This window comes from Meriones unguiculatus, chromosome 19 (assembly GCF_030254825.1).
Source record: "Meriones unguiculatus strain TT.TT164.6M chromosome 19, Bangor_MerUng_6.1, whole genome shotgun sequence".
NCBI classification, from domain to species: Eukaryota; Metazoa; Chordata; class Mammalia; order Rodentia; family Muridae; genus Meriones; species Meriones unguiculatus.
The window spans coordinates 38,314,287-38,342,022 of NC_083366.1; the positions used below are offsets into that span (position 1 = coordinate 38,314,287).

A 27,736-nucleotide genomic window follows, 5' to 3' on the forward strand; every position below is an offset into this window, starting at 1 on the left:
GACCTCAGTGAACCTTAATGATAGTGTGAAGGCAGAAGACAAGAACTGACACAGGGTATCATACTAGTTCCAATTAGTGTGATAATGGCTGAAGTACTTTAAAATGAGAAAAAGAAAATATGCATTTGTACTCAAATATATCAGATTTAATAAGAAGAAAGGGCATATGTAGGAAAAGATAGAGAAGTATGAGAAAACTTCTAGATCACTTACATAATAAACTGGAGCACCAAGGCTCTCTTAGAAATGCAAAAAGAAAAATGAAGAACACTTTTACTTTTAGTCTGACGTTAACCGAACAGCTAAACTTTATACATGACTTCACTGACCAGGTAGGAGAGTATCTTCACTATGTTCTAACAAACTTGATAAGAAATCAAAAGGTCCAAAGTGCAGGAAATCTTATGAAAGAAAGGGGAGATAGTAAGACCTGGAGAGGACAGGAGCTCCACAAGGAGAACAACAGAACAGAAAAATGTGGGCACAGGGGACTTTTCTGACAATGATATTCCAACCAAGGACCACCATGGAGATAACATACAACCCCTGCATAGATGTAGCCTATGGCAGTTCAGTGTCCAAGTGTGTTCCCTAGTAATGGGAACAGGGACAGTCTCTGACATGAACTCAGTGGCTTGCGCTTTGATCACCTCCCCCTGAGGGCAGAGCAGTCTTACCAGGCCACAGAGAAAAACAATGCAGCCAGTCAAGAAAAGACCTGATAGGCTAGGATCAGAGGGAAGGGGAGGAGAAACTTCCTATCAGTGAACTTGGAGAAGGGCATGGGAGAAGATGAGAGAGGGAGGGTGGGATTACGAGGCATGAGAAGAGGCTACAGCTGAGATACAAAGTGAATAAACTGTAATTTACAAAAAAAAATAAATTTTTAAAAATTAAAAAAAAGGACCATGTTATTTTACAACCCTAACATTTCAAAACATTAAAATATGCACATGAAGAATGCCAGACCCTGATATCAGAGTCAAGTCTTCAAGGTCACCTAGATGAAAAGAATAATCTAATAGTAAACTCATTTGCCAACAAAGAATCCTCAACAAGCACAGGACAAGTTGACTATAATAGCCACCCTGCATTCATTAATTCTTTTTGTTATTGATTAATTTTTTTTCTCTAAAGCTAAGTTTGTATTTTACCAGTTATTTTCATAGCCTACACTCACAATTTATTTCTTGTTCTCCTTCTCACCCTACCTGCTAGTTCCCTCAACCTCCCTCTCCTTCTCTTCTTACTGTAGAATATAAACACTGAAAGACTATGGACACAAGCAACTACAGTGCTCTGCATGTGTTTATTCTGTTTGGCTTCTCTGAGCACCCACAGCTGGAGATGATGCTCTCTGGAGTTGTCACCTTCTTTTATATTATTACCTTGGTGGGTAACACAGCTATCATTCTCGCCTCCCTCCTGGATCCCCATCTCCACACACCAATGTACTTCTTCCTCAGGAACTTATCCTTCCTGGATTTGTGTTACACCACAAGCATTGTCCCTCAGATGCTGGTTAACCTGTGGGGACCTGAGAAGACCATCAGCTCCGTGGGTTGTATTGTGCAGCTTTACGTGTATATGTGGCTGGGCTCCATTGAGTGTCTTCTCCTGGCTGTCATGTCCTATGATCGTTTCACGGCTATTTGTAAGCCATTGCACTATTTTGTAATCATGAATCCACGTCTGTGTATCAAAATGATTGCCATGGTCTGGGGTGTTAGTCTGGCCAACTCTGTAGTGTTATGCACACTCACTGTCAATTTACCTCGGTGTGGACACAACCTTCTGGATAATTTCTTGTGTGAATTACCAGCCATGATCGAGATCGCTTGTGTAGACACCACAACAGTTGAAATGTCTGTTTTTGCTCTAGGAAATGTCATTATCCTTCTGCCCCTCATCCTTATTCTTATTTCCTATGGCTACAAAGCCAAAACTGTGTTCAACATGAAGTCAAAGGCAGGGCAACGAAAAGCTATAAACACCTGTGGATCTCATCTCACTGTCGTCTCCATATTCTATGGAACTGTTATCTACCTGTATCTACAACCTGGCAACAGGGCCTCCAAGGACCAGGGAAAATTCCTCACCCTCTTTTACACCATCATCACTCCAAGTCTCAACCCCCTCATTTACACCCTAAGGAACAGAGACATGAAAGATGCACTGAAGAAACTTGTGAAGTTTTACTACAGATTTGCGGAAATAAGGAGAAACTAGAAGTCATAGAAAAGTATTGGAGAGGACAAGGCAATGACTGAAATTCTGTAATTTAGATTTCAGTAAGATAAATAATCCTTGGATCACATAGACCAATGGCTGAAGTAATTCTTACATACAGTCCTTTATGGATGCAAACAACTTGAAGACCATGAAACAGACCTTTCAGGTTCCTAACCATTGGCATACTCTCAAGGAAAATATGGCAGTAAGAATCTCTGTTTGAATTGCATTTCAAATATGAAACTACTTAAGTGATATACAGACCATGGTTTCACTAACTGCTTTCTTTTTGGAAAATCAATATTAATAAAAGAAGCTATGATTTTAATAAAAAAAACAATCTCTGTTTGCTAAAATGTAATACAAAAAGCTCTGGATATAAACATGTGTGAGTTTTAATTTATTTGGCAGCCCCATGAAATCTGCTTTCTTTCTTTGTACATTTTCAGTGGTGGTGCTCACATATTCCAAAATATTGGCCCAGGTGATTCATGTGCAATATATTTTGTACATTTAAATAACAATCTACAAGTAATTTGAATTGTGCATATGTTTGTCTGTTTTGAAGCAGGTTTTCAGGAATTTAAGATTGTTGCAAATGCCTTGTGTATCTGAGCATGATAATACTGCCTAAACCTCCCAAGTGCTGGGATTACAGGCGTGTGCCACCACACAAAGTCTGTGTTACAGGCAAGTGCCACCATGCCCACTCTGGGTGTTGACAGGGATTCAACACACAAGGCTTCATACATGCTATGATCACAATCTACCAACTGTGCTATATCCCTAGCCTTATAAATAATTTTCTGTATTTAATCTTTTGCCATCTCATCTAAAGATTTATCCAGGTTTGGCTCAGATAATGCAATATGAAGGGCAGCATTCATCTCAAATCCCACCTAAACAGTGGCCTCTTTACTCTTTGTTTATTGAAATTTGGTACTAATATCTTTTGCAACAGTCTACTAATTTCTCTGAGATGAGAGAATGAAAGGGCACAAGTTAATGAGTTTTAAAAGTGATGACACAGAGCTGAAGAGACATCTCAGTGGTTAAGACCATTTGGTGTTCTTCCAGGGGACTTAAGTTTAACTCCCAGCACCAACATGGCAGCCAACGACTGTCTCTAACACCAGTTCCAGGGAATGTGATCTTTTGGCCCTCAAGTGTAACAAGCACCCATGTGGTGCATGTAATGCCAGGTTCATGGGACCCTGAGAGACCACCAAGAGATGACTCGATGCAATTGCAAGAGAGCTTTATTACTAGAGCGATCAAACTCAGGACCCAAGTCTCACTGATGCAGCAGTAGAGAAGTGGGACTCCAAGCTCTGCAGGATTTTTAAAGGGAAAGTCTGTGAGCAGGGGGTTTCCAGGGCAGCGGGGGGGGGGGGCACAAGCCTTGGCGTTACAGACTTGGATGAAGTTTAGCAGGACAGAGTGACCTTTTCTGAGGCACACAATCACAATGGCTAAGGCATATAATCACAATGGCTATTTTCCTAAACCACATCTGAAACATTGGGGAGAGTTTTCCCACCCAATTCTCAACCGATTCCCATTGATTATTGTCAGGGAGTTTGTCTCTATTTTCTATGAAGCATTTATTCTGTTATATTTCCTGAAGACTGTTGCTAGTAGAGTTAACTTTGTTCTCTGCCAGGTGTACATTCTGTGATATTTCCTGGTACCTGAATTCAGCTCCCAGTCAAGATCTTTATTTCAAAATGGAGTTATATTCAGGCTAACCTGAACTCTTCAATGCACAGCAATGATTCAAGCAAAACACCAATACATCCAAAGTAAATTTAAAGGTGACAACACAAACTTGCTTATTTCTCATCCATTTATTAAAAATATATTCCATGGTTATCTCAACTTCAATGAAAATGGAATATGATGAATTTTAGACCAGTCCCACTTTTGACATATGTTTATGAAATTTGCAAAACTATTAAAAGCTATAGTAATGCTTGCATGTGATAAAATTTCACAAGGTACATTAAATTTTAATTTACATATATTTTTCATTTCCATATATTTAGCCTTTATGAAAAAGAGTATTTTATTTAAACTTTGATATTTTCTGTTATCATATATCTGTCTCTAAATGGTCTATTTTTGGCAGGTTATGTGAATCAAGGTAAATTTAGCAAAATACTTTGGTGCAATCTAAGTGTCATGATTTTTTTTTCTCTATTGCTTTGTAGTTCCTGAAATGTAACCAGGGAAGGGTCATTGGGTTATAACTTACTTACATCTCAGGTAAAATTTTAATTAATATTGTCAATTTCTTTGTCTTCCTCTTCATATCTCTTTTAAAGATGTTTTCAAACAATTTACCATCTGATAAAACAGATTGTAAGTTCTGTGGGATGGATGTCACTGTACTCACTATTCTACTTTTAGAAGTTTTCTCTAACCTTTGTGAGATTTTTTTACTAATTATATTCAATTATAGAGGGATCATTTCATAGCTTCAAAAAACTAAGTCTAAAAACATACAACAGTTATAGACCTCCAGAATAGTGGTACACTGCCTACCTAGAATTGTTTCCGTGTGTGTCTGATTTTCATTGTCCTTTTGCTCATCTTTTCTGCATTTAGGCTAAAAATTAAATTAATATCTCAAACAGTTTTGTTTATCTGAATCTAGATATAAACTTAAATAACTGCATGATGTTTATCTTTTGAATTATTATTAAAATGTTGAACTTCTAAGAACTAATAAATGCCTTTAGAGCTAATCAACCTGATTTCATGTGAATAACCTAGGATGGAGATGTAAATGACATTAAATAATAATGATGATAAATCAACTGAATTTTCAATTTAATAAATAGCTTCTTTAAGCAAGGAACTGGGTCAATAGTCATGAGATTCGCCACATTGGCAAAAGCTTCACACAACTGGATCAACACTTTCCAGTGATTAAAGGAGAAAGTAGAGAGGCTAACCTCAGATATTTCCTCTCCCTCCATTCCTCCAAGTCCCATCCCCCAGTGTCCTCCTCAGCTCTGCAGAAGAACATCTGCTGGAGCCTTCTCCCCACCTCATCTCTTCTGGATCCCACAAACCTTTTCCTCCTAAACTAGTCCCATCCCCCAGTGTCCTCCTCAGCTCTGCAGAAGAACATCTGCTGGAGCCTTCTCCCCACCTCATCTCTTCTGGATCCCACAAACCTTTTCCTCCTAACCTCCTCACCCTCCCCATATGCTTTGCTTTATTCCATTCATCAGCTCTAGCAGGAAGTCCTCCCTACTCCATCGCAATCCCTTCCAACACCCCATTCCAGGTAGAAGAGAAGGAAAGTTAGTGGGGAGGGGAGACATTGTTTTCCTTAGCTACACTTCCTGCTGGTTAGGGATGGAGTGCCTAGGGACAAGTTCAGTCTTCCTTTGAGGATATCTCTAAGTTCTTTTCACACTGCATCAACAAGGAGCAGTGAGGGCCTGGGTAGCACCAGCAGCATTCTTAGTCTTTGGAGCCCCCTTAACACACTCTGGATTCTGGCAGTTATTCCTTCTCCAGAATCCTCAGATTTGAACTATCTGAAGCTGGCAAAGAGCCCCTCTTAGAGCCGCACGAGGCAAAGAGTTTGCTGCTGTGGACAATCTGTATCAATCTCATATCCCACATCTTCAATTAGAACAAACTCATGTTTGCATATCATAAACCAAAATTTCCACATTTCTCTCTTTCCATTTAAAAAAAATAATGGCTTTTCTTTTAATTTGAGTGAGACTTGCTGTTGCTTTCTTAAGAGGAGATGATCACGGAACCAAACACTTTTTGGATCAGTACTTTCTGCTCTAACTGGCAACTCTCAGCCGCTCTTGTCTAAAACAGATTGTACTTTTTATTGTTGAGTCTCAAGCTAGGACTCAAAAGCTGTTTCCTAATGCCAAGGAGCTACCTCATATGTGTCCTTTGAACATGCAATCAATGGTCAAATGACCCCGTTTATCACAGTGTCTACAAACTCTGGTTCTTGCTGAAAACCAAGTGCTGCCAAAAATGGCTCGTTCACTTCTCAGATTTAACACACCAGCAATTTTGAGACCTGAGCCTTTAGAAGCTTGGTCATAATCTCTTTCCTCCTCCTCTTCCTTCTGCTTCTGCTGTTTCTTCTCTTCTTTCAAATTGGCTTTTATTGAGACACTTTCAGAGGTTCCGCATGATTTCCAGTTGAGAAGCCATTTCCACAATGGCTAAACCCCTTTTGGTGCTAAGGTTTCACATCCATCCACTTGGCAAGATATCACCCAGACACTGCTTGCATATCCAGGCAGCACAAACCCTACCTCACTTCCATGTTATCTGAACCAGTTTCATTAGTGTTCCTTGTAGGTCTTAGGCTAAATTCCCACGAGTGAGAGGTGGCATAAACATCAGCCAGTGCTTGTGCCTGGGTGGGTGTCTGTATCATGTGGACCCTTCTCAGGTATACTCAGTAATGAAGTGTGACAACCATGAGCTGGTGACTCATGAATGTACAGAGGAAGAGGCAGTTCATTACCTACTCTCCTTCCCAGCATTTCTTTCCCTCAGTAAGATGTTTGGTTGGATGCCCTGGAAAGCCTTACCCCCAACAAACCAAGTAATCCAATTTAAAAAATGGGTACAGAGCTAAACACAGATTCTCAACAGAGGAAAATTGAATGGCACATAAACACTTAAAGAAATTCTCTAGTAAGGGGAACAGGGGCTGTCTCCGACTAAAATCTAAAATCTATAAAAATGTATAGTCTATAGTCCTCAAGAAGGCAAACAACAAGGAGGACCCTAGGGAAAAGGCTGAAACCTCACTCAGAAGGGCAAACAGAATAGACATTGGAAGCAGGAGAAGGAAAGGAACCTTCCACATAGGACCTCCAAAAAACTCTGCCCACCATGGTATCAAAAAAGATACTGAGACTCATAAACAAACTTTGGGCATTGTGCCAAACACATTATGGAAGAAGAGAAAAACAGAAAGACCTAGAGGGGACAGGAACTCCACAGAGCCAAAAGACCTGGGCCTGGGGAGGGGAGTTGCCAAGACCGATAGTCCAACCAAGGAAACCAAGGATCATGCATGGAGAGGACCTAGACCCCCTGTTCAAAGGAAGCCCATTGGCTGCTCAGTGTCCAAGTGGATTTACCTAGTAAGGGGTACAGGGGCTGTCTCTGACTTGAACTCAGTGGCTGACTGTTTGATCACCTTTCCCTGGGGGGTGCACCCTTGCCAGGCCACTGAGGAAGTCAATGATGCTAGCCTTGATGAGACCTGATAGGCTAGGGTCAGATAGAAGGGGAGGAGGTCCTCCGCTATCAGGGGACTAGGGAAAGGGCATAGCGGGAGAAGAGGGAGGATGGAATAGACCAGGAGGAGAGGAGGGAGGGGCTACAAAGTGAATAAATTGTAATAAATAGATAAATAAATAAATGAATTTAAAAATTATAAATAAGATATCTCAGAGAGATTAAGCATGGCTGAGTAACAGGGATAATCTAAATTTCTGTTTCAAAATCTGTCATCAAAGGATAATTAAAAATATTTTAAAATTTCAAACAAATATTTTATTGTATTTATCCATTTTATATTATGTGTCTTTTCTCTGCTGTGTGTATGTACACGACTTGAGTACTTGGTGTCTGCAGAGGCCAGAAGAGAATATCATATATACTGGGACTAGAATTAGGGATGGTTGTGAGGCTTCCAGTGAGTGCTGTGAACCAAACCTGGTGCTCTGCAAGAGCCACGAGTACTCTAACCACTGAGCCATCTCTTCACCCCCAGCTTAGATGATTTTAACAACAAAAGGTGAACGGTATTTTAGATAAGTATAGTTGATCTGCTATTTTGATGTTATTAGAGATTAAAGAGTTCACATGAAACCTAGATTCCATTTGGTAATCTAGAAAATGTTGGAAAGATGCACCTTAAAACACTGTAAATAATGCAGATGGTTGAATATGCTGCTTGATGTTTGACTGCTGTAGCCTACCCTGAGTACACCCAGAAGCATGGCTTCCATTTCCCTTACAAAGTTTGGCTCGCTTGTTTTTATTGTGAGCACAACAAGCTTTTTAAACAATCTGTGATTTTCTCAAGTCTTCATAAGATACTTGTATAAAAGAGCTTTAGGTACCTTCTTACCAGTTTTCATTTCATAGTGGCTTGTTGTAACTATAGTCTGACAAGTAAAAAAGAGTGACACAGAGTGGATATGTTACCTCTAACCATCTCTGGATAGTTCAGATGTATGTTCTTGCGAGCAGTGTATAAGGAATTTGGAAAATCCCTGATTTTTAATTTGTTGGAAATTTTGCAGTGGAAATTGATGGCCTAACATTTGTTAGAACAGTTGTGGGTGTGCTATATATGTATCTGTATAAACTACCTCTGTAATACATAATTTCATTCATCCAAATCTCACAAAATATTTGCCAGTATAAAAATCACTACAAAAATATATATCCATTCATTTCTGCAAATGACTGCCTAGACTTCACAGTCTGTATTACTTTGAAAAATTACAGCTATATTTTGAATACAGAATTATTAAAGTTCTAAACACCTAGACGTATATACTAAAAAGAAAATTACAATATTATAATTTCACATAACAGTACAAAATGTTACAAATTCAACAACCAAAACTGTAACATTTATTTGATAATAGATATTTTAATAAACAGGATTTCTCCATTTGTAAGACCCTGACAATGCCTTTTAGGAAATCATAGAAAAATAAAATACAATTTAAAAAAGCAGAAAATGTTTTCAACAAACTCATAGGAGAATTTTTTTCTAATTCCTGTGGGCAATTTCTGAGGATCCACAGGCCAGTCCTTTCAGAGAAACAGGTCAGCTAACTGTTCATCTCTTTTCACTTCTCTTCCATTCCTTCAAGCCCAATCCCCCAGTCTAATCTTTGGCTCTATAGCAGACTTTCCCTAAAGAAGGAGATGCTTATCAAAGAACAAGAAACATACAGAACACCAAATACACTGAACCAGATTAGAAAGTCCCTTCAGCATAATACTAATTAAAACACTAAATATGCAGAACAGAGAAAGAATATTAAAAGCTACAGGGGGAAATGACCAAGAAACATAACAAAGGCAAGCCTATTAGAATTACACCTGACTTCTCATTGGAAATTCAAAAAGCCAGAAGAGCCTGGGCAGATGTTCTACAGACTGTAAGAGACCACAGATGTCAGCCCAGATTACTATACCCAGCAAAGCTTTCAGTCATCATGATAAGACATTCCACAATAAAACCAAATTTAAGCAATATCTATCTATAAATTCAGCACTACAGAAGGTGCTAGAATGTAAACTACAACCTAAAGAAGTTAACAACATATAAGAGAACACAATGAATAAATGATCTCAGATCAACAAACTCAAAGAAGTGTATGCATGCATTTGTGAACACACATACACACACACAAAACAACAAAAACAAAATAACAAAATATCAACAATCACATTGATTGATATCTCTAAACATCAACCGTCTCAATTCCTCAATAAAAAGTCATAGACTAAGAGACTAGATGCCACAACAGGATCAAAGAAACCTTGCTGCATCCAAGAAATACTCCTCACCATCAAGGATAAACATGACCTCGGGATAAAGAGAAGGGAAAGATATTCCAAGCACATGGACCTAACAAACATGCTGGTATCTTGTTAATATTAAATATTAAAATATGGCACCATTTTAATATCTGAAAAATATACTTCAAAACCAAACAAAAGAGATAAAAAAGAATACACACTAAGCAAAGTAAAAATTCATTAAGAGGATATTTCAGCATCTCTGCCCCAAACACAAGTATCTCAAGAGTATCCACAGAATCATAAAGACATATTTTTTAAATGTGTACTCCATCAAATTGGAAAATTTAAACAAAAAAAAAAAGGTAATTTTCTCAATAGGTACCACTTGCCAAAATTATATCAAGGTCAGATCAGTAATTTAAACAGACCTATAACCACTAGTGAAATAGAAGCAGTCATTAAAAGTCTCCCTACCAAAAACAAAACAAAACAAAAATAAAAAAATAAACAGGATCAGATGGGTTTGGCAAAGAATTCTACCATGTTTTCAAATTAGAGTTAATGCCCATACTCCTCAAATTATTCCACAAAAATAGAAACTGAAGGAATGTTACCTAATTCATTTTATGAGGCCACAGTTACACTGATACATAAACCACATAAAGACTCAAGAAAGAAACAGAAATACAGACCATTTAACTCACATGTTTGAATACTTGGTAATGGGGTAGTGGCATGGTTTGACAGGAATTAAGAGATATGGACTTCGTGGAGTTTTCATGGCCTCTTGGAGGAAGTATGTCATTGGGTGTGGGCTCTAGAGTTTCAAATGCTCCAGCCGAAACCCAGTGTCTCTCTCCTTCTTGCTGCCTATGGATCCAGATGTAAAACTCTTAGCTACTGCTGCAGCACCATGTCTGCCTGCATGCTGCCATCCTACCCACCATGCTGATAATGGACTAAGCCTCTGAAATGGTAAACAAGCTACAACTGAATGCTTTCCTTTATAAGAGTTTCTGTGGTCATGGTGTCTTGTCATTGATTATTAATATTTATTATTGATTTATCTTTTAGTTAAACAGCAGTTATTTTTCATAAACCAGCTGTATAACCAAATCACCACACAGTGACTAGAATTTATTTAATTAACCTAGAGCACAATGCTGGGCAACACTTACTCCATCCTAAACTTCCAAGCCCCCATAGTTTTCTTTCATTCAGATTTCCCACATTATGCTTGCTCTTAGTCATCTTTTAGGTCCGGTTCATCTCTCCTCCTGGTTTCACACCCTCTCCTGCTGATCTCTGCTCTGTCAACTCTTCCCACTCGCTTTTTTCTCCTCCCCTCCAGACCAGGATGTCCCACCCTATTCTCTCCATTGCACAGCATTTGCTGGTTGTTTTATTGAAAATACAGAATACAAATGGTGGCATGTTTACACAAACTTGAGACAGTTGATGCTTAGAACAAACATCAAAATGCAATGTCCACATTGAAACCAGATAGTGGGGTAGAGAAATCAGCATTTGAATGAACAAGGGTGAATTGTACATATTCCGCAAAAACATTATACCAACAATGTCTCTTCACAACAATTGAACATTAACTAAGACAGAAGTTTGTGCCAGGATCTGTGGTATGGCTGTGACAGGCCTGACTGTGTTTTGTGTTTGTACAATGTAGACTTTGGATTAGGAAGGCAGTTGAATACTTTGAATGGAGCTTAATGGACCATCCCAGTAGGAGCAAGACTGTGTTGCTGAGAGCAATGTAAATTATCACAGTCCAACTCAAGAAGCTTCAGATATTAATAAGTGGCTTAGAGATAATTCTTCTGATGGGTGATGAATGTGGCTGATTTCTGCCTTTGTCCAAAAATCTTCCTGAAGCAAAATTGAAGAGTTTTGGATTAAATGGCATTGGCAGAGAAGATTTCAAGGCAGCCTAGTATTGACTGTGTCACATGGCTATTAAGTCTTCTGCAGATCTATAGTGAAAAAGAGCAAGCTGAGCCAGGAAAAATATAAAATACACAGTTTGAGAGGAAAGGAATAAACAGGACATAGACTGGAGCTAAGTCCAGTGCTCACAAAGATGAAAATCATATATATATATATATATATATATATATATATATATATGATTGTACATACAATAAAGGGAATAGTACCATCTGGACAAGATCCCACTGAGATAAGCATCTAATTCATGAAAAAGGATTTTTAAAAAGCTTAAACAGTGAAGGAAACCATTGGAAACAGGAAGCTCATGAACATGTATTCAACCCAGGGAACCGTGTTCAAGCCCCAGCAAGCAAAAACTTGGCAGTTTTGGCAGCATGGTTCTCGATTTAAAGTCAAGAATACAAGAAAACAGTTATTTACTTTCTCTCCAAGACTAAAGAAAGCCACTGAAGCTATATGTGTCAGATGTGTTCCTGCATGGAGGCCCAGAGGAGCTTTTCTGCCAAGCTTTACTTTTTGAAAGTAAATCCGAATTACCTTGGAGACTCTAGAATGCTAGAGATGCCAGAGTCATGGGATACCTGCCAAAGACTGGTGTAGACTAGGTGTGGAACCATCCCAAGAGAGAGGAGAGTATGTACTCACCAAACTGGAAGGAGTTGGATATCTGAAGAGCCTTTTGACATCAGACACGGATATGCAGAGTTTGGAGTCTGTCCAGCTGCTCTTCAGTACTGTATTAGTCCCATCTTTCTTCACTATGCTCCTTCTCATTCATTTTTGGAATGGTAGTGTATATTCTGTACCATTGTATGTGGAAGGTGTGTGATCTGCCTTTTTCTTTTACAGAGGATTACAGTTAAGAGATTGCCATGAGTCTCAGAAGAGACATTAGACTTTTAAACAATGTTATAGACTATGGTGGCATTTGAAATTAGAGCAAATGCATTTTTGCACTATGATATGGCTAAAAGCCTATGAAGGCCGGGGAGTAGAATGTGGTGGGTCGAATGGGAATGACCTCCACAAGCTCACATATTTAAATGTTTGACACAACTCCACAGGGATTAGGAGGTGTGGCTTGGAGTAGGTGTGGACTTGTTGGAGTAGGTCTAGCTCTGTTGGAGGAAATGTGTCACTGGGGATGGACTTTGCAGTTCAAATGCTCAAGCCAGCCCCCCTGCCCCTCTCAAGGCAGGTCTGTGTCCTTCTTGCTGTCTTTGGATCCAGATATAAAACTCTCAGCTCCTCCAGACCCATGCCTGCCTGCATGCCATCATGCTTTCTGCCATGCTGGTAATAAACTAAAACTCTGAATTTATAAGCATGCCTTAACTAAATGCTTTTCTTTATAAGAGACATGGTAACCTTCATCCCAGAGATGCAGGGAAGATTCAACATACATAAATCGATAAATGTAATTCACCACAGAAGCAAACTGAAAGACAAAAAACACATGATCATCTTATTAGATTCAGAAAAGGCCTTTGGCAAAATTGAACACTTCATAATAAAAAGTCCTGCAGAGCCAGGCAGTGGTAATGCATGCCTATAATCCCTGCACTCAGAAGGCAGAGGCAAGCAGATCTCTGTGAGGTTGAGGCCAGCCTAATCTACAGAGTGAGTTCCAAGACACCCAGGTATACACAGAGAAACCCTGTCTCGAAAAACAAAAAACAAACAAATGAAAATGGGAGTCCTGGTCCAAAAGCAAGGCTCAATCTCTACTAGAAAAGTGAAATAACACCATGTATGCTCTTAGAACACCATGGATTAAGGCTGGAGTCCTACAACTGAAACAACAGAAAACCTGCTTGAAACGTTCATAGAAACTGAAAAACTCTCCACTGAATGACTCTTGAGTCAAGGAAGAAACAAAGAAATTAAAGACCTCTTGTATTTCAAAGAAAATGAATTCACGTAAGTCCAAAACTTCTAAGACATAATAAAAGCAGGGCTAAGAGGAAAGCTCATAGCAATAAATGCTTTCATAAAGAAATTAGTGAGATCTCCTACTAACAACTTAATAGCACACCTGAAAGTTCTAAAATATAAAGAAGACAACACACCCAAGAGAAATAGAAAGCAGGAAATAATCAAACACAAGGATGAAATCAATGAAATAGAAACAACTTAAATGGAGGGAAAGTCAAAACAATTCCATTAAAATCAGAAACAAGACAAGGATGTCCACTCTCTCCATCTCTCTGTACCTAGTCAATACAGTACTGGACATCTTAGCTAAGGCAAAAAGACCACCAAAGAAAATCAAGGGAATACAAATTAGAAAAGAAGTCAAAGATTCTTTATTTGCAGGTGATATGATATGATATGATATGATATGATATGATATGATATTGCCGATGATATGTAGGAAACTCCTACACATAATAAACACATTCAGCAAAGTAGCTGAATACAAAATTAACTCAAAAAAAAAACCAATGTTTTTACTATACAAATTACAAAAGATCTAAGAAAGTAATCAAGAGAACAACATGTTTGAAATTAATCTCAAATAATATTAAATATATTGGAGTATCTCTGACCAAGTAAATGTAAGACTTGTAAGATGAAACTACAAGAGGTTGAATAAAAAAGCTGAGGAAGATGCTGAGCAGAGGTGACACACACCTTAAGTTGCAGGACTTGGGAGGCAGATTTCTGAGTTTGAGGCCAGCCTCAAACTAGAAAACATCCTAGAAGAGCCAGAGCTGTGCAAAAAAACCCTATCTTAAGCAGAAAAAGAAAAGAAGGAAGAAGAGGAGTGTAGGAGAAGGAGGTGAAGAAAAAAAAAACAAAACATGAAGAGATCTCCTCTGCTCATAGACAGAAGGATAGAATTAACATAGTAAAAATGGCCATCCTACCTAAAGTCATCTTTAGATTTAATGTAATCCCCACCAAAACTCAAACACAATCCTTCACAGATCTTAAAAGAACAGTTTTCAGCATCATATGAGGAGAAACAATGATAGTTAAAACAATCCAGAATAATAGAAGAACTGCATAAGTTATTTCTACCTCCGATTCCAAGTTGTTCTACAAAGCTATAGTTACAAAAACAAACACATTGATCAATGGAATAGAATTGATAACCCAGACCCTATAAACCTATAAACAGTTAGGGTTTTTTTTTTTTTTTTTTTTTTTTTTTGTACAGAGGTCAGACATACACACTGAAAGAAAAGACATCTCAATGAATGGTGTGGGCAGACTGGACCAGGCATGTAGAAGAATGCAAGTAGATCCATACTTGTTACCCTGCACACAACTCAACATCGAACAAAACACTGAACAGTAATTGTGGAGTAGACTTGAACTCACTGGCACAGGGAAAGACTCTCTGAATAGAACACCATTAGCACAGGCACTCAGATCAACAATTAATAAATGGGAACTCTTGAAACTGAAAAGCTTCTGTAAGGCCATGTACACTAACACTCAAAGTGGCGCCAACTCCACATAGAGGGCTAATATCCAAAATACATAACGAATTCAAGAAACTGGATATTGTAAAAACAAATAACCTAATTTTTAGAATGCGTTACAGGACTAAACAGAGAATTCTCAATAGAGGAAAACAAAATGGCTGAGAAAAAGAAATGTCCAACATCCTTGGCCATCAGGGAAATAGAAATGAAAATACTTTGAGATTTCATCTTACAACTGTCAGAATTGCTATGATCAACAAAACAGAGGTCAGCTCATGATGGTGAGGATATGGAATGAGAGGAATACTCATACATTGCTTGTGAGAGTCCAAACTCAAACAGACACTCTGAAAATCAATATGGCAGTTCCTCAGGAAGATGGGAATCAATCTACCACAGACCCAGGTTTACCCTTCCTGGGCATGTACCCAACGGATGCTTCAACCTATCACAAACACACTTGTTCAATCATTTGCATCGCTGCTCTCTTCATATTAGCCAGAAATTTGAAACTACCTACATGCCCATCAAGAAAGGACTCAATAAACAAAAATTTTGTACATTTACAGAATGGAGTATTATTCTGCCATTTAAAAGAAAGAAAAATACACAACACCATGAAATTGTCAAGCAAACTGACAAAACTAGAAAAAAAAATCATCCTGAGTGAGATGGTATCCCATACCCAGAAATACAAATATGATTAGAGCCTGTTCAACTATCATCAGAGAATCTTCCTTCTGCCACAGAGGGGAGACCCACAGCCAGAAATGACACAGAGAACGAGAGACCTTGAAATACTCAGCCTTAAATTGAATGTCTACATCAAGTCTCTCCCCTCAGAATTCAGTGAACCTTGTGGAAGAGGAGGTAGAAAGAATGTTAAGAGTCAGCGGGGATGAAGGACAGGAGGAAAAAAAAGCCCTCTAAATCAACATGAGCAAAGCTCATAGGAACTCACAGAGACTGAAGCAGCAAGCACAGGGTGTGTGTCTGCACCAGGATTTCTGGACCTATACAGCCTTCCAGTTTAGTGTTCCTATGGGATTCCCAAATGTGCAAATGAGATGCTCTCAGACTCCTGGGCCCTTTTCCTTCTGTAGGTCTGACTTGTCCAACTTCAATGTGATAGTTTTTGTTTTATCATATTTAGTTTCATTTAGAAAAAAAAACAACAAGGGAACAAATAAAAGAATGTTTAAAAAAATAATGATATAAACCTAATCACTAGGGTAACAGTTAACAATAGTACTGTCATTTGTACCTGCTGGGGTAGTGAAAATCAGCTTGGTCCAATGCAATAGAACTGGGTAAATCAAGCACTCAACAGCAAATCTCATGTTTAGAAATAGTTGACCAACAAATAATGGATTCACAGTTTTTCTGTGTGATGCTCTTATTTGATTACAGTTTGGTGGCTTTTGTTGTGGTGGTTGGTTGGTTGTTCTATTTGAGGAGATGTTGTATTTTGTTTTTTAGGTTCCAACTATTTTCTTGTTGTACTGGAATTTGGGGTTTTTTGTTCTGTTTTGCTTGTTTATTGATTGAGGAAGAATTTGAAGTTCAGTGGGTAGGGAGGACAATGAGAGGACCTAAACGAACTTTTGGGAACAAAGAATATAATCAAAATATATTAAAATTTTAAAAGTGTTTTAAATAATTATAAAACTAATCAAAAGCAAAGAATCTAACAAATGAAAAAGGAAAGAATAAATATATACTTACCATATATTAAAAATAATGGAAAGTGTTGATGTTGAAAAAAATTATCAAAAAAAAAAGAAAGAAAAAAATTATCTCAGGTGTTTAATCAAATATTGGCTTCAGCTTTCTCCAAACTAATTAAAAGTAAACACTAATTCCAGCAGAAGGCGCCTCAATGGGTTGAAATCAGAAATACTTTTATTTCCACGGTCACTATGTGCTAGTCATCAGCGTATTATTATCTATCTCAAACTTACTAAGTCTTTGTACTAAATATGTAAGGAATGTTCTTTCACAATCTGGATATTGAGAGAAAGCACAGGGAGATGAGCAATTGTCTCAAGTTTATATAACTGATCATGGGAATCACAAACTCTTTCCCACAACTGATCCACCTAAGCAACACACTGTAAAATGTCCACTTCCATGCAGAAGAAAAGAGTTTAGGCTGTTTTCTTGTTCAATGACAAAAAGCCATTCACATGTGATCATTGACAATTAATTTGTGTCATTTTATTAAAGTAATTCTTAGTGACATGGAATTAGAGTTCAAGGAAGATAGCATTGCTGGTGATTACAAACTAACTCATACAACATCTTTAGAGCGCTCACTTGTCCAGCACCATGTGTTGAAATAAGTGTCCCGAGAGACAACAAAACTAACATTACTGGGCATGACGTATTTAATCATACCTCATGATCACCAAGACAACTGAGTGGAAATGCAAATATAATGAACCTGAACTTGCTGCTCGGGGCTTTGGAGCACACACCTCTTTCAGGGGCAACAGTTCCGAACCTGGGTGTCTGAGGCAACTACTGAGCCACAGAAGAGGGAAAGACAGATTAAAATGAAAATGCAGTACTCTATCTAAGTGAATCTACTCAAAGCAAACCTACTTCTGTCATGGTAAGGTCATTTCACACAGTTAATTTTTGTCGGAATCTTAGTTTTCAAAATGTCCATGAAGAGAACACATTTTATTTGTAATGCATTCATAGTCTAAACGAAATAATTCTGAAAATGCATCCTTTAATCGTCTGTCCTTCAGCTTCCCTGCATGCTATGCAAGTATTCCACCTTGAAACGTCTTAGGGAAATATCAAGGTGATTGGGCCAGTGTTCCCTTGGCTAGTCTCTCCCCAGCACCTCAGGGAAGTCAACAAAAGGCTGGTTTTCTGGGCTTTCAGAAAGATTTAGCTCAGTGTTTATTCTGGATTGTCTGGCTGGTTTCCACATTTCTCTCCAATCAAAATATGTTTCCATCTTCATCTAAACATAAAGGAATCAAGGGGAGACTGTGACAGCTGCAGCCCTGGGCTGGTGTCAGCTGCAGAGTGTCCTGAGGCAACTCCACCATCAAGACCTTCCACACAAAGACCCTGAGATAGTGAGAGAGCTGCAGCCCTGGAGAGGAAGCTCTAAGTGGTCCCGCTCTCAACATCCTGGACCCCAGAGGTAGAACATGGGGGGCTTCTCCAGCACAGTGATGTGAATCTCAACACTAGTCCTGGAAAATAGTATTTCTTGGTTGCCAAGAACATGTAAGAAGTAAAATACAAGAACTTAAATTGACACAGAATATTCAGGCTGCCGTGCAGGAGGATGAGAATAAATACTGTAAATATCTACAGAGATATCATTCTAGTTTGTCTATGTTATAGAGGAAAATGAATCGATTAATTTTTACAAGCAGAGAATACAAAGCTATCTCTTAACTTTTATTTCACAGACACAGCTGAAATGTAAACAAGAAATGTGGAATAAATTAAAATGAATTGAAATATAATGTTCTTGGGAAAACTGTAGTTAGATAAGATCCAAACTTTTATCCATTTATAATTCTTGTGATGTGACATGCACTAAGTTATTTGAGGTTTTGTGTATATTTTTTATTTGGCAGAAGTATTTTTATCCTTCCTAAAATAATCTCTGAGCCATAGTGGTAATGAAATTTATTAAAGAATCGACAGAATGAGATGAAGTTCAATTTTAAAAGAGTTTTCGTTGTTTGTGACAAGTATGCCTGTCATAATTAGTGTGTGCTGACTATTCATTCCTCTGCTGAGACAGTTTGAGCTGCAGCACATCTCAGACAATCAATTTTCTTTCTATCCAAGTTGACCAATAGCAGAACTCAGGCTTAGTCAACTGTGAAAAGATAGTGCCCAAGAAATCATGAAATGACTCTCTCAAAATAACTATTTCAAGCACTACAACAAATTAGTTTAGTTAATGCAACTTCTTTTGAATCAGGGCCATAATATAAAGAAATTTCTTAATAATCTTCATGGAAAATATTCGAATGGTGTTAGCTAAAAAAAAAATTGCAGAACTTTTATATTGTATGTCTGCAGAGAGGCAGTCAAGGACACCCCTGGAGCCAGCAGTTTTACATTTAGCTGGAATTATTTTTAACAGAATACTTTATACATTTTGTGTTGAATGGCAAGTATATGGCCATGAGGCCATATCCATAACCTTTGTTGCAACCTTATCCATCATCTTTAGAAGCTGCTTTCTGCCATCTGTACACGTCACTGTTGGATGTGTGATATGCACTGTCAAAGGCCTGCCTTATCACAGTTGTCTTAATACAGTACAGTATGGTACAGTCATTGTTATCTTTTCTTCAGAAGCAAATTATCTCTACATAACATCAGACAATGGACGTTGTTCAGCAGCTCACCTTTTCTATGTGTTGGCAGTTCGTAGATGCTTGTGGGTGTGTAAGGGAGTCTATCTCCAAGTTCTATTGAATCGTGCTGAGTTCACTGGTCCTCTAAGTACAGACTAGTATTATAAACTATTTTGAGCAAGCTAAGTAAGTATTGTGTAGATAAAAATATCTTCTCAGTCACCTACTACATATGACCACCCCATTTAAGTAATGTCACAAAATATAAAACAAAATTTTAAATGGAAAATAGGTCTTTATGATTTTCTAATGTTACTTAGAGTGTGTTTTTGTTGAAAATAGATTTTTCTCTCATAAAATACACTGTAACCACAGTTTCCCCTCCCTTTGTTCCTCCTAGAGTATTTTTTGTTTCTTAAAACACACAGATACATATATTGGGGCATGTGTTAGATGTGCTGGGTAGAAAAAAGAACTTCAGAGATTCTGTCTGCTTTCTTGGAGTTTTTCCAGTGTTTAGGAGAATGCTAGACAATCTTAATGCACATTTTGTATGATTATAAAATACTTTTATTCCAAGTCTTATGCACCAGAGTTATTCTAAGATACTCACATTATTTGTTCACTTGATTTTTAGCTCCTGCAATAAGTGTTTCTATTGTTGCCAATTTGTGTGTGTGTGTGTGTGTGTGTGTGTGTAAAACTGAACTCAGCTGTTTTCATACATTTTTCTGGTATAACACAGTAAATGATTGAAATAAATGACACATTTTTTAAAAAAGATTTCTTTTTAAGGGTGAAACTTAGGTGGTACCATCATAGGAGAAAAGAATTCGTCATTGAAAAAGCATTCTCCTCTTGAGTGTCTTTGAAGTATTGTCTAGAAGTGAGCAGCATCCTTACAGTTTCACAGCATGGTAATAAAATTGTATTACAAGTCCTGTATACAATTGGACCAGTACAGATAATATTCATAATAAAATTGTGAGAATAGCACAGCTGTTCAAAAAAAGCTTCTCCTCTATCCTGCCAGGCAATGCAACAAAACCTATGGGATAAAGAGAATGTTTAAATACATAGCAAGAAAGGAGACTCAGCACACCAGGCTTAAGGGAACAGAAATGGATGGCTAGAGCAAGGCATTCGGAGAGCAAGTAGTTTCCATCTTCTGCTTTGAGGTTCCTGCATCACACTACAAATTCACACTGATAAGAGGACGAAAGACGTCACTGTCAACAGGGCCATAAAGAACACACGAACCAGAGCAAGCAATCCATGCTCAGCTACAGCAACCAAAGCTTCAGCTCTGCAACTTTCATAACTCGGTGTAACTTTCATGAGAGCAGGGGGAGAAAAACTTTGTTACAGCAGCAGGTGACACAAGCTCACCTCCCATGGCTTGTCCCAAAGGTAGGATTCTGTGCAATTTTCATGTGCCACACAGTCAGTGTCTTTTTTCTAAATTCAAACGCTCACAATTTCTTTAGTTCCTTGTCATCTTGGCTCCCTGTAAGAGCTACAAATACATAATCAATGAGAGAGTGTGCATCTGAGTTCTTATATGTGCCTGGTAACAGACATTGACAAATAAATTTTTAAAAACAATAAAAAATTTTCCAAAAAAAGAAAAAGAAGAAGAAGATGCAGAGTTTTACATAGGAATGACCTTTGAAGCATTTGAAGAAAAGGAAGACCAACAGGGAATGTGAAACTTGGTATGTAAGAAAAATAATGAGGCTTGCACAGATACCAAAGCATGCAGGTCTACCTGCATTTTCTTTTAAATGAAAGTACTTCTAAAAGTAGCTGATACATGAGAAGCACATCAGTGACAAGACCTTAGTGACAGTGTGAAGGCATAAGGCAAGAATCAAGACAAAGGATCAAACCAGTTTCAGTTAGTGTTATAGTGGCTGAAAGTTTTTAAAATGAGATCTATAAGGTATATTTTGTATTGTAGTATAATCTTTTCTTTTATGTAGTATATTCTTAATAAAACATATCACATTTGGTAAAAAGAATGGTTGAAGATATGAAAAGATAAAGAGGCCAGGGTAACTCCTAGGTGACTTACAAAATAAACTGAAACACTAGAGCTCTCTTAGAAATGCAAAAAAAGAATGAAGAACACTTTTGCTTTTAAGCTGACATTAACAGAACAGCTAAACTTTATACATGACTTCACTGACCAGGTAGGAGAGTATCTTCACTATGCTCTAACTACCTTGATAAGAAATCAAAGGGTCATGTGATTTGATAACCCTATCATTTTCAGACATTAAAATATGCACATGAAGAATACCAGACCCTGAGATAAGAGTCAAGTCTTCAAGGTCACTTAGATAAAAAGAAAAGTCTAATAGTAAACTCATTTGCCAACAACGAATCCTCAACAAGCACAGGACAAGTTGACTATAATAGCCACCCTGCATTCATTAATTCTTTCTATTATTAACTGTTTTTTCCCGAAGCTAAGTTTGTATTTTACCAGTTATTTTCATAGCTTACACTCACAATTTATTTCTTGTTCTCCTTCTCACCCTACCTGCTAGTTCCCTCAACCTCCCTCTCCTTCTCTTCTTACTGTAGAATATAAACACTGAAAGACTATGGACACAAGCAACTACAGTGCTCTGCATGTGTTTATTCTGCTTGGCTTCTCTGAGCACCCACAGCTGGAGATGATGCTCTCTGGAGTTGTCACCTTCTTTTATATTATTACCTTGGTGGGTAACACAGCTATCATTCTCACCTCCCTCCTGGATCCCCATCTCCACACACCAATGTACTTCTTCCTCAGAAACTTATCCTTCCTGGATTTGTGTTACACCACAAGCATTGTCCCTCAAATGCTGGTTAACCTGTGGGGACCTGAGAAGATCATCAGCTCTGTGGGTTGTATTGTGCAGCTTTACGTGTATATGTGGCTGGGCTTCATTGAGTGTCTTCTCCTGGCTGTCATGTCCTATGATCGTTTCACGGCTATTTGTAAGCCATTGCACTATTTTGTAATCATGAATCCACATCTGTGTCTCAAGATGATTGCCATGGTCTGGGGTGTTAGTCTGGCCAACTCTGTAGTGTTATGCACACTCACTGTCAATTTGCCTCGGTGTGGACACAACCTTCTGGATAATTTCTTGTGTGAATTACCAGCCATGATCGAGATAGCTTGTGTAGACACCACAACAGTTGAAATGTCTGTTTTTGCTCTAGGCAATGTCATTGTCCTTCTGCCCCTCATCCTTATTCTTATTTCCTATGGCTACATAGCCAAAACTGTGTTCAACATGAAGTCAAAGGCAGGGCAACGAAAAGCTATGAACACCTGTGGATCTCATCTCACTGTCGTCTCCATATTCTATGGAACTGTTATCTACATGTACCTACAACCTGGCAACAGGGCCTCCAAGGACCAGGGAAAATTCCTCACCCTCTTTTACACCATCATCACTCCAAGTCTCAACCCCCTCATTTACACCCTAAGGAACAGAGACATGAAAGATGCACTGAAGAAACTTGTGAAGTTTTACTACAGATTTGCGGAAATAAGGAGAAACTAGAAGTCATAGAAAAGTATTGGAGAGGACAAGGCAATGACTGAAATTCTGTAATTTAGATTTCAGTAAGATAAATAATCCTTGGATCACATAGACCAATGGCTGAAGTAATTCTTACATACAGTCCTTTATGGATGCAAACAACTTGAAGACCATGAAACAGACCTTTCAGGTTCCTAACCATTGGCATACTGTCAAGGAAACTATGGCAGTAAGAATCTCTGTTTGCTAAAATGTAATACAAAGGGCTCCGGATATAAACATGAGTGATTTTTAATTTATTTGGCAGCCCCATTAAATCCGTTTTCTTTCTTTGTATATTTTCAGTGGTGGTGCTCACATATTCCAAAATATTGGCCCAGGTGATCCATGTGCAATATATTTTGTACATTTAAATCACAATCTACAAGTAATTTGAAGTGTGCATATAAGTTGGTCTCAAATGCCTTGTGTATCTGAGGATGATCCTACTGCCTAAATCTCCCAAGTGCTGGGATTACAGGCGTATGCCACCACACAAAGTCTTTGTTACAGGCATGTGCCATCATGCCCACTCTGGGTGTTGTCAGGGATTCCACACACAAGGCTTCATACATGCTATGAGCACAATCTACCAACTGTGCTATATCCCCAGGGCTATGAAAAATTTTGAGTATTTAATCCTTTGTGATCTCATCTAAAGATTTATCCAGATTTGGCTCAGATAATGCAATATGTAGGGCAGCATTCATCTCAAATCCCACCCAAACAGTGGCCTCTTTACTCTTTGTTTGTTGAAATTTGGTACTAATATCTTTTGCAACCGTCTACTACTTTCTCTGAGATGAGAGAATGAAAGGGCACAAGTTAATGAGTTTTAAAAGTGATGACACAGAGCTGAAGAGACATCTCAGTGGTTAAGACCATTTGGTGTTCTTCCAGGAGACCTAAGTTTAATTCCCAGCACCAACATGGCAGCCAACGACTGTCTCTAACTCTAGTTCCAGGGAATGTGATCTTTTGGCCCTCAAGTGCAGCAAGCACCCATGTGGTGCATGAAATGCCAGGTTCACGGGACCCTCAGAGACCACCAAGAGATGACTCGATGCAATTGCAAGAGAGCTTTATTATGAGAGCGATCAAACTCAGGACCCAAGTCTCACTGATGCAGCAGCAGAAAAGTGGGACTCCGAGCTCTGAGTGAACAGGATTTTTAAAGGGAAAGTCTGTCAGCAGGGGGTTTCCATGGCAGCAAGCAGGGGGCACAAGCCTTGGTGTTACAGAATTGGGTGAAGTTTAGCAGGTCGGGGTGACGTTTTCTGAGGCACACAATCACAATGGCTAAGGCAAATAATCACAATGGCTATTTTTCTAAAACCACATCTAAAACATTGAGGAGAATTTTCCCACCCAATTTCCAACCAATTCCCATTGATTATTGTCAGGGAGTTTGTCTCTATATTCTATGAAACATTTATTCTGTTATATTTCCTGGAGGCTGTTGCTAGGAGAGTTAACTTTGTTCTCTGCCAGGTGTACATTCTGTGATATTTCCTGGTACCTGAATTCAGCTCCCAGTCAAGATCTTTATTTCAAAATGGAGTTATATTCAGGCTAACCTGAACTCTTCAATGCACAGCAATGATTCAAGCAAAACACCAATACATCCAAAGTAAATTTAAAGGTGACAACACAAACTTGCTTATTTCTCATCCATTTATTAAAAATATATTCCATGGTTATCTCAACTTTAATGAAAATGGAATATGATGAATTTTAGACCAGTCCAAATTTGACATATGTTTATGAAATTTGCAAAACTATTAAAAGTTATAGTAATGCTTGCATGTGATAAAATTTCACAAGGTAAATTAAATTCTTATTTCCATATATTTAGCCTTTATGAAAAAGAGTATTTTATTTAAACTTTGATATTTTCTGTTATCATATATCTGTCTCTAAATGATCTATTTTTGGCAGGTTATATGAATCAAGGTAAATTTAGCAGAATACTTTGGTGCAATCTAAGTGTCATGATTTTTTTTTCCTCTGTTGCTTTATAGCTCCTGAAATGTGATGAGGGAAGGGTCATTGGGATATAACTTACTTAGCCAGTCAGATGATACTATAACATCTCAGGTAAAATTTTAATCAATATTGTCAATTTCTTTGTCTTCCTCTTCATATCTCTTTTAAAGATGTTTTCAAACAATTTACCATCTGATAAAACAGATTGTAAGTTCTTTGGGATGGATGTCGCTGTACTCAGTATTCTACTTTTAGAAGTTTTCTCTAACCTCTGTGCGGTTTTTTTACTGACTAGATTCAGTTATAGAGGGATCATTTCATAGCTTCAATAAACTAAGTCTAAAAACATACAACAGTTATAGACCTCCAGAAGAGTGGTACACTGCCTACCTAGAATTGTTTCCGTGTGTGTCTGATTTTCATTGCCCTTTAGCTCATCTTTTCTGCATATAGGCAAGAAATTAAATTAATATCTCAAACAGTTTTGTTTATCTGAATTTAGATATAAACTTAGATAACTGCATGATGTTTATCTTTTGAATTATTATTAAAATGTTGAACTTCTAAGAACTAATAAATGCCTTTACAGCTAATCAACGTGATTCCATGTGAATAACCTAGGACTGGAGATGTAAATGACATTAAATAATAATGATGATAAATCAACTGAATTTTCAATTTAATAAATAGCTTCTTTAAGCAAGGAACCGGGTCAATAGTCATGAGAATCGCCACATTGGCAAAAGCTTCACACAACTGGATCAACACTTTCCAGTGATTAAAGGAGAAAGTAGAGAGGCTAACCTCAGATATTTCCTCTCCCTCCATTCCTCCAAGTCCCATCCCCCAGTGTCCTCCTCAGCTCTGCAGAAGAACATCTGCTGGAGCCTTCTCCCCACCTCATCTCTTCTGGATCCCACAAACCTTTTCCTCCTAAACTAGTCCCATCCCCCAGTGTCCTCCTCAGCTCTGCAGAAGAACATCTGCTGGAGCCTTCTCCCCACCTCATCTCTTCTGGATCCCACAAACCTTTTCCTCCTAAACTAGTCCCATCCCCCAGTGTCCTCCTCAGCTCTGCAGAAGAACATCTGCTGGAGACTTCTCCCCACCTCATCTCTTCTGGATCCCACAAACCTTTTCCTCCTAACCTCCTCACCCTCCCCATATGCTTTGCTTTATTCCATTCATCAGCTCTAGCAGGAAGTCCTCCCTACTCCATCCCAATCCCTTCCAACACCCCATTCCAGGTAGAAGAGAAGGAAAGTTAGTGGGGAGGGGAGACATTGTTTTCCTTAGCTACACTTCCTGCTGGTTAGGGATGGAGTGCCTAGGGACAAGTTCAGTCTTCCTTTGAGGATATCTCTAAGTTCTTTTCACACTGCATCAACCAGGAGCAGTGAGGGCCTGGGTAGCACCAGCAGCATTCTTATTCTCTGGAGCCCCCTCAACACACTCTGGGCTCGGGCATTTATTCCTTCTCCAGAATCCTCAGATTTGAACTATCTGAGGCTGGCAAAGAGCCCCTCTTAGAGCCGCACGAGGCAAAGAGTTTGCTGCTGTGGACAATCTGTATCAGTCTCATATCCCACATCTTCAATTAAAATAAACTCATGTTTGCATATCATAAACCAAAATTTCCACATTTCTCCCTTTCCATTTAAAAAAATAATAATAATGACATTTCTTTTAATTTGAATGAGACTTGCTGTTGCTTTCTTAAAAGGAGATGATCGGGGGCGGGGCAAGATGCCGGCTCCAGAAGGACTCTCATTCTAAGCAGCAGCACAACAGGATCGGAACAGTGACCAGCAATCAGAACTTGCGACCATAAAACACAAGTGATTATGTTTCTCAGGTGAGAGGCTACCCCACGGTGGGGAATTCAATCAGCTTTAACTCACCCGGCTAAACCGGGGAAGATATCCCGGTTCCGCCAGGCACTTGGTCGCCAGCCCAGAGCTACACACCAGCGTGATCTGGTCACTCTCCCAGTCTGAACTGTGGGCCCACAACATCACAGACTGGATTTTCCAGTCGAGAGATAACCCCACGGAGCAGGAAATGATTGGGACCGACCTTAGGTCACCCAGACATCCCCTGGAAAACCTTCGGGTTCCAAGGGCGCCCCAGGAGCCAGTCCAGAGCCAGAGCCGGGGACCCAGGCTCTGGCACAGAGCCCTAACTGTGCTCCTGATTCACCACCTCAGATAGAACTGTGGGCCCCAGGGCATCAGAGACTGAGTTTCACTGTCGGGTGCAAACCCACAGGGAGGGAAACGGCTGGTCTAATCTCAGAGCACTCAGCTGATAACACCACCCCGAAAAGGTCTCGGGAAAATTACCCAGTTTAGGGATATGCCCAGGCTCCCAAAGGCCAGAAAGGCGGTGCCATGGGTGGGCGTCTGTGCCTGTGGGTTCTACTCGCCACCACCCCAGACAGAATGGCAGTCCCTAAAGCAAAGACTGGGTGTCCCTAGCAGGAGGAAACCCCACAGCGGGGGGGGGGTGATCATCATGTCTAATGCTCAGGACACCCAGCACCAAAAGACTTTCTGGATTCACGCAGACTCTAGGCTCTAGCTTTCTAATGCAGGCAGGAGCGCTGAGCTCAGCCGCCATTGTTGAGTACCCCTAGGTC

At 38.9% G+C, this 27,736-nt stretch overlaps 2 protein-coding genes across 2 annotated transcripts; both read left to right on the top strand.

Moving 5' to 3' along the window:
- Positions 1-1,275: 1,275 nt before the first annotated feature.
- On the top strand, positions 1,276-2,229 carry LOC110563275 (olfactory receptor 2W1-like). The gene has a single exon (XM_021660304.1). It carries the CDS (start codon positions 1,276-1,278, stop codon positions 2,227-2,229), a length of 954 nt encoding a protein of 317 aa, XP_021515979.1.
- A 19,911-nt stretch (positions 2,230-22,140) lies between these two features.
- Positions 22,141-23,094, top strand: LOC110563278 (olfactory receptor 2W1-like). Its single transcript, XM_021660308.1, has one exon. The coding sequence runs from the start codon at positions 22,141-22,143 to the stop codon at positions 23,092-23,094; it is 954 nt and encodes a 317-aa protein (XP_021515983.1).
- Positions 23,095-27,736: the final 4,642 nt, after the last annotated feature.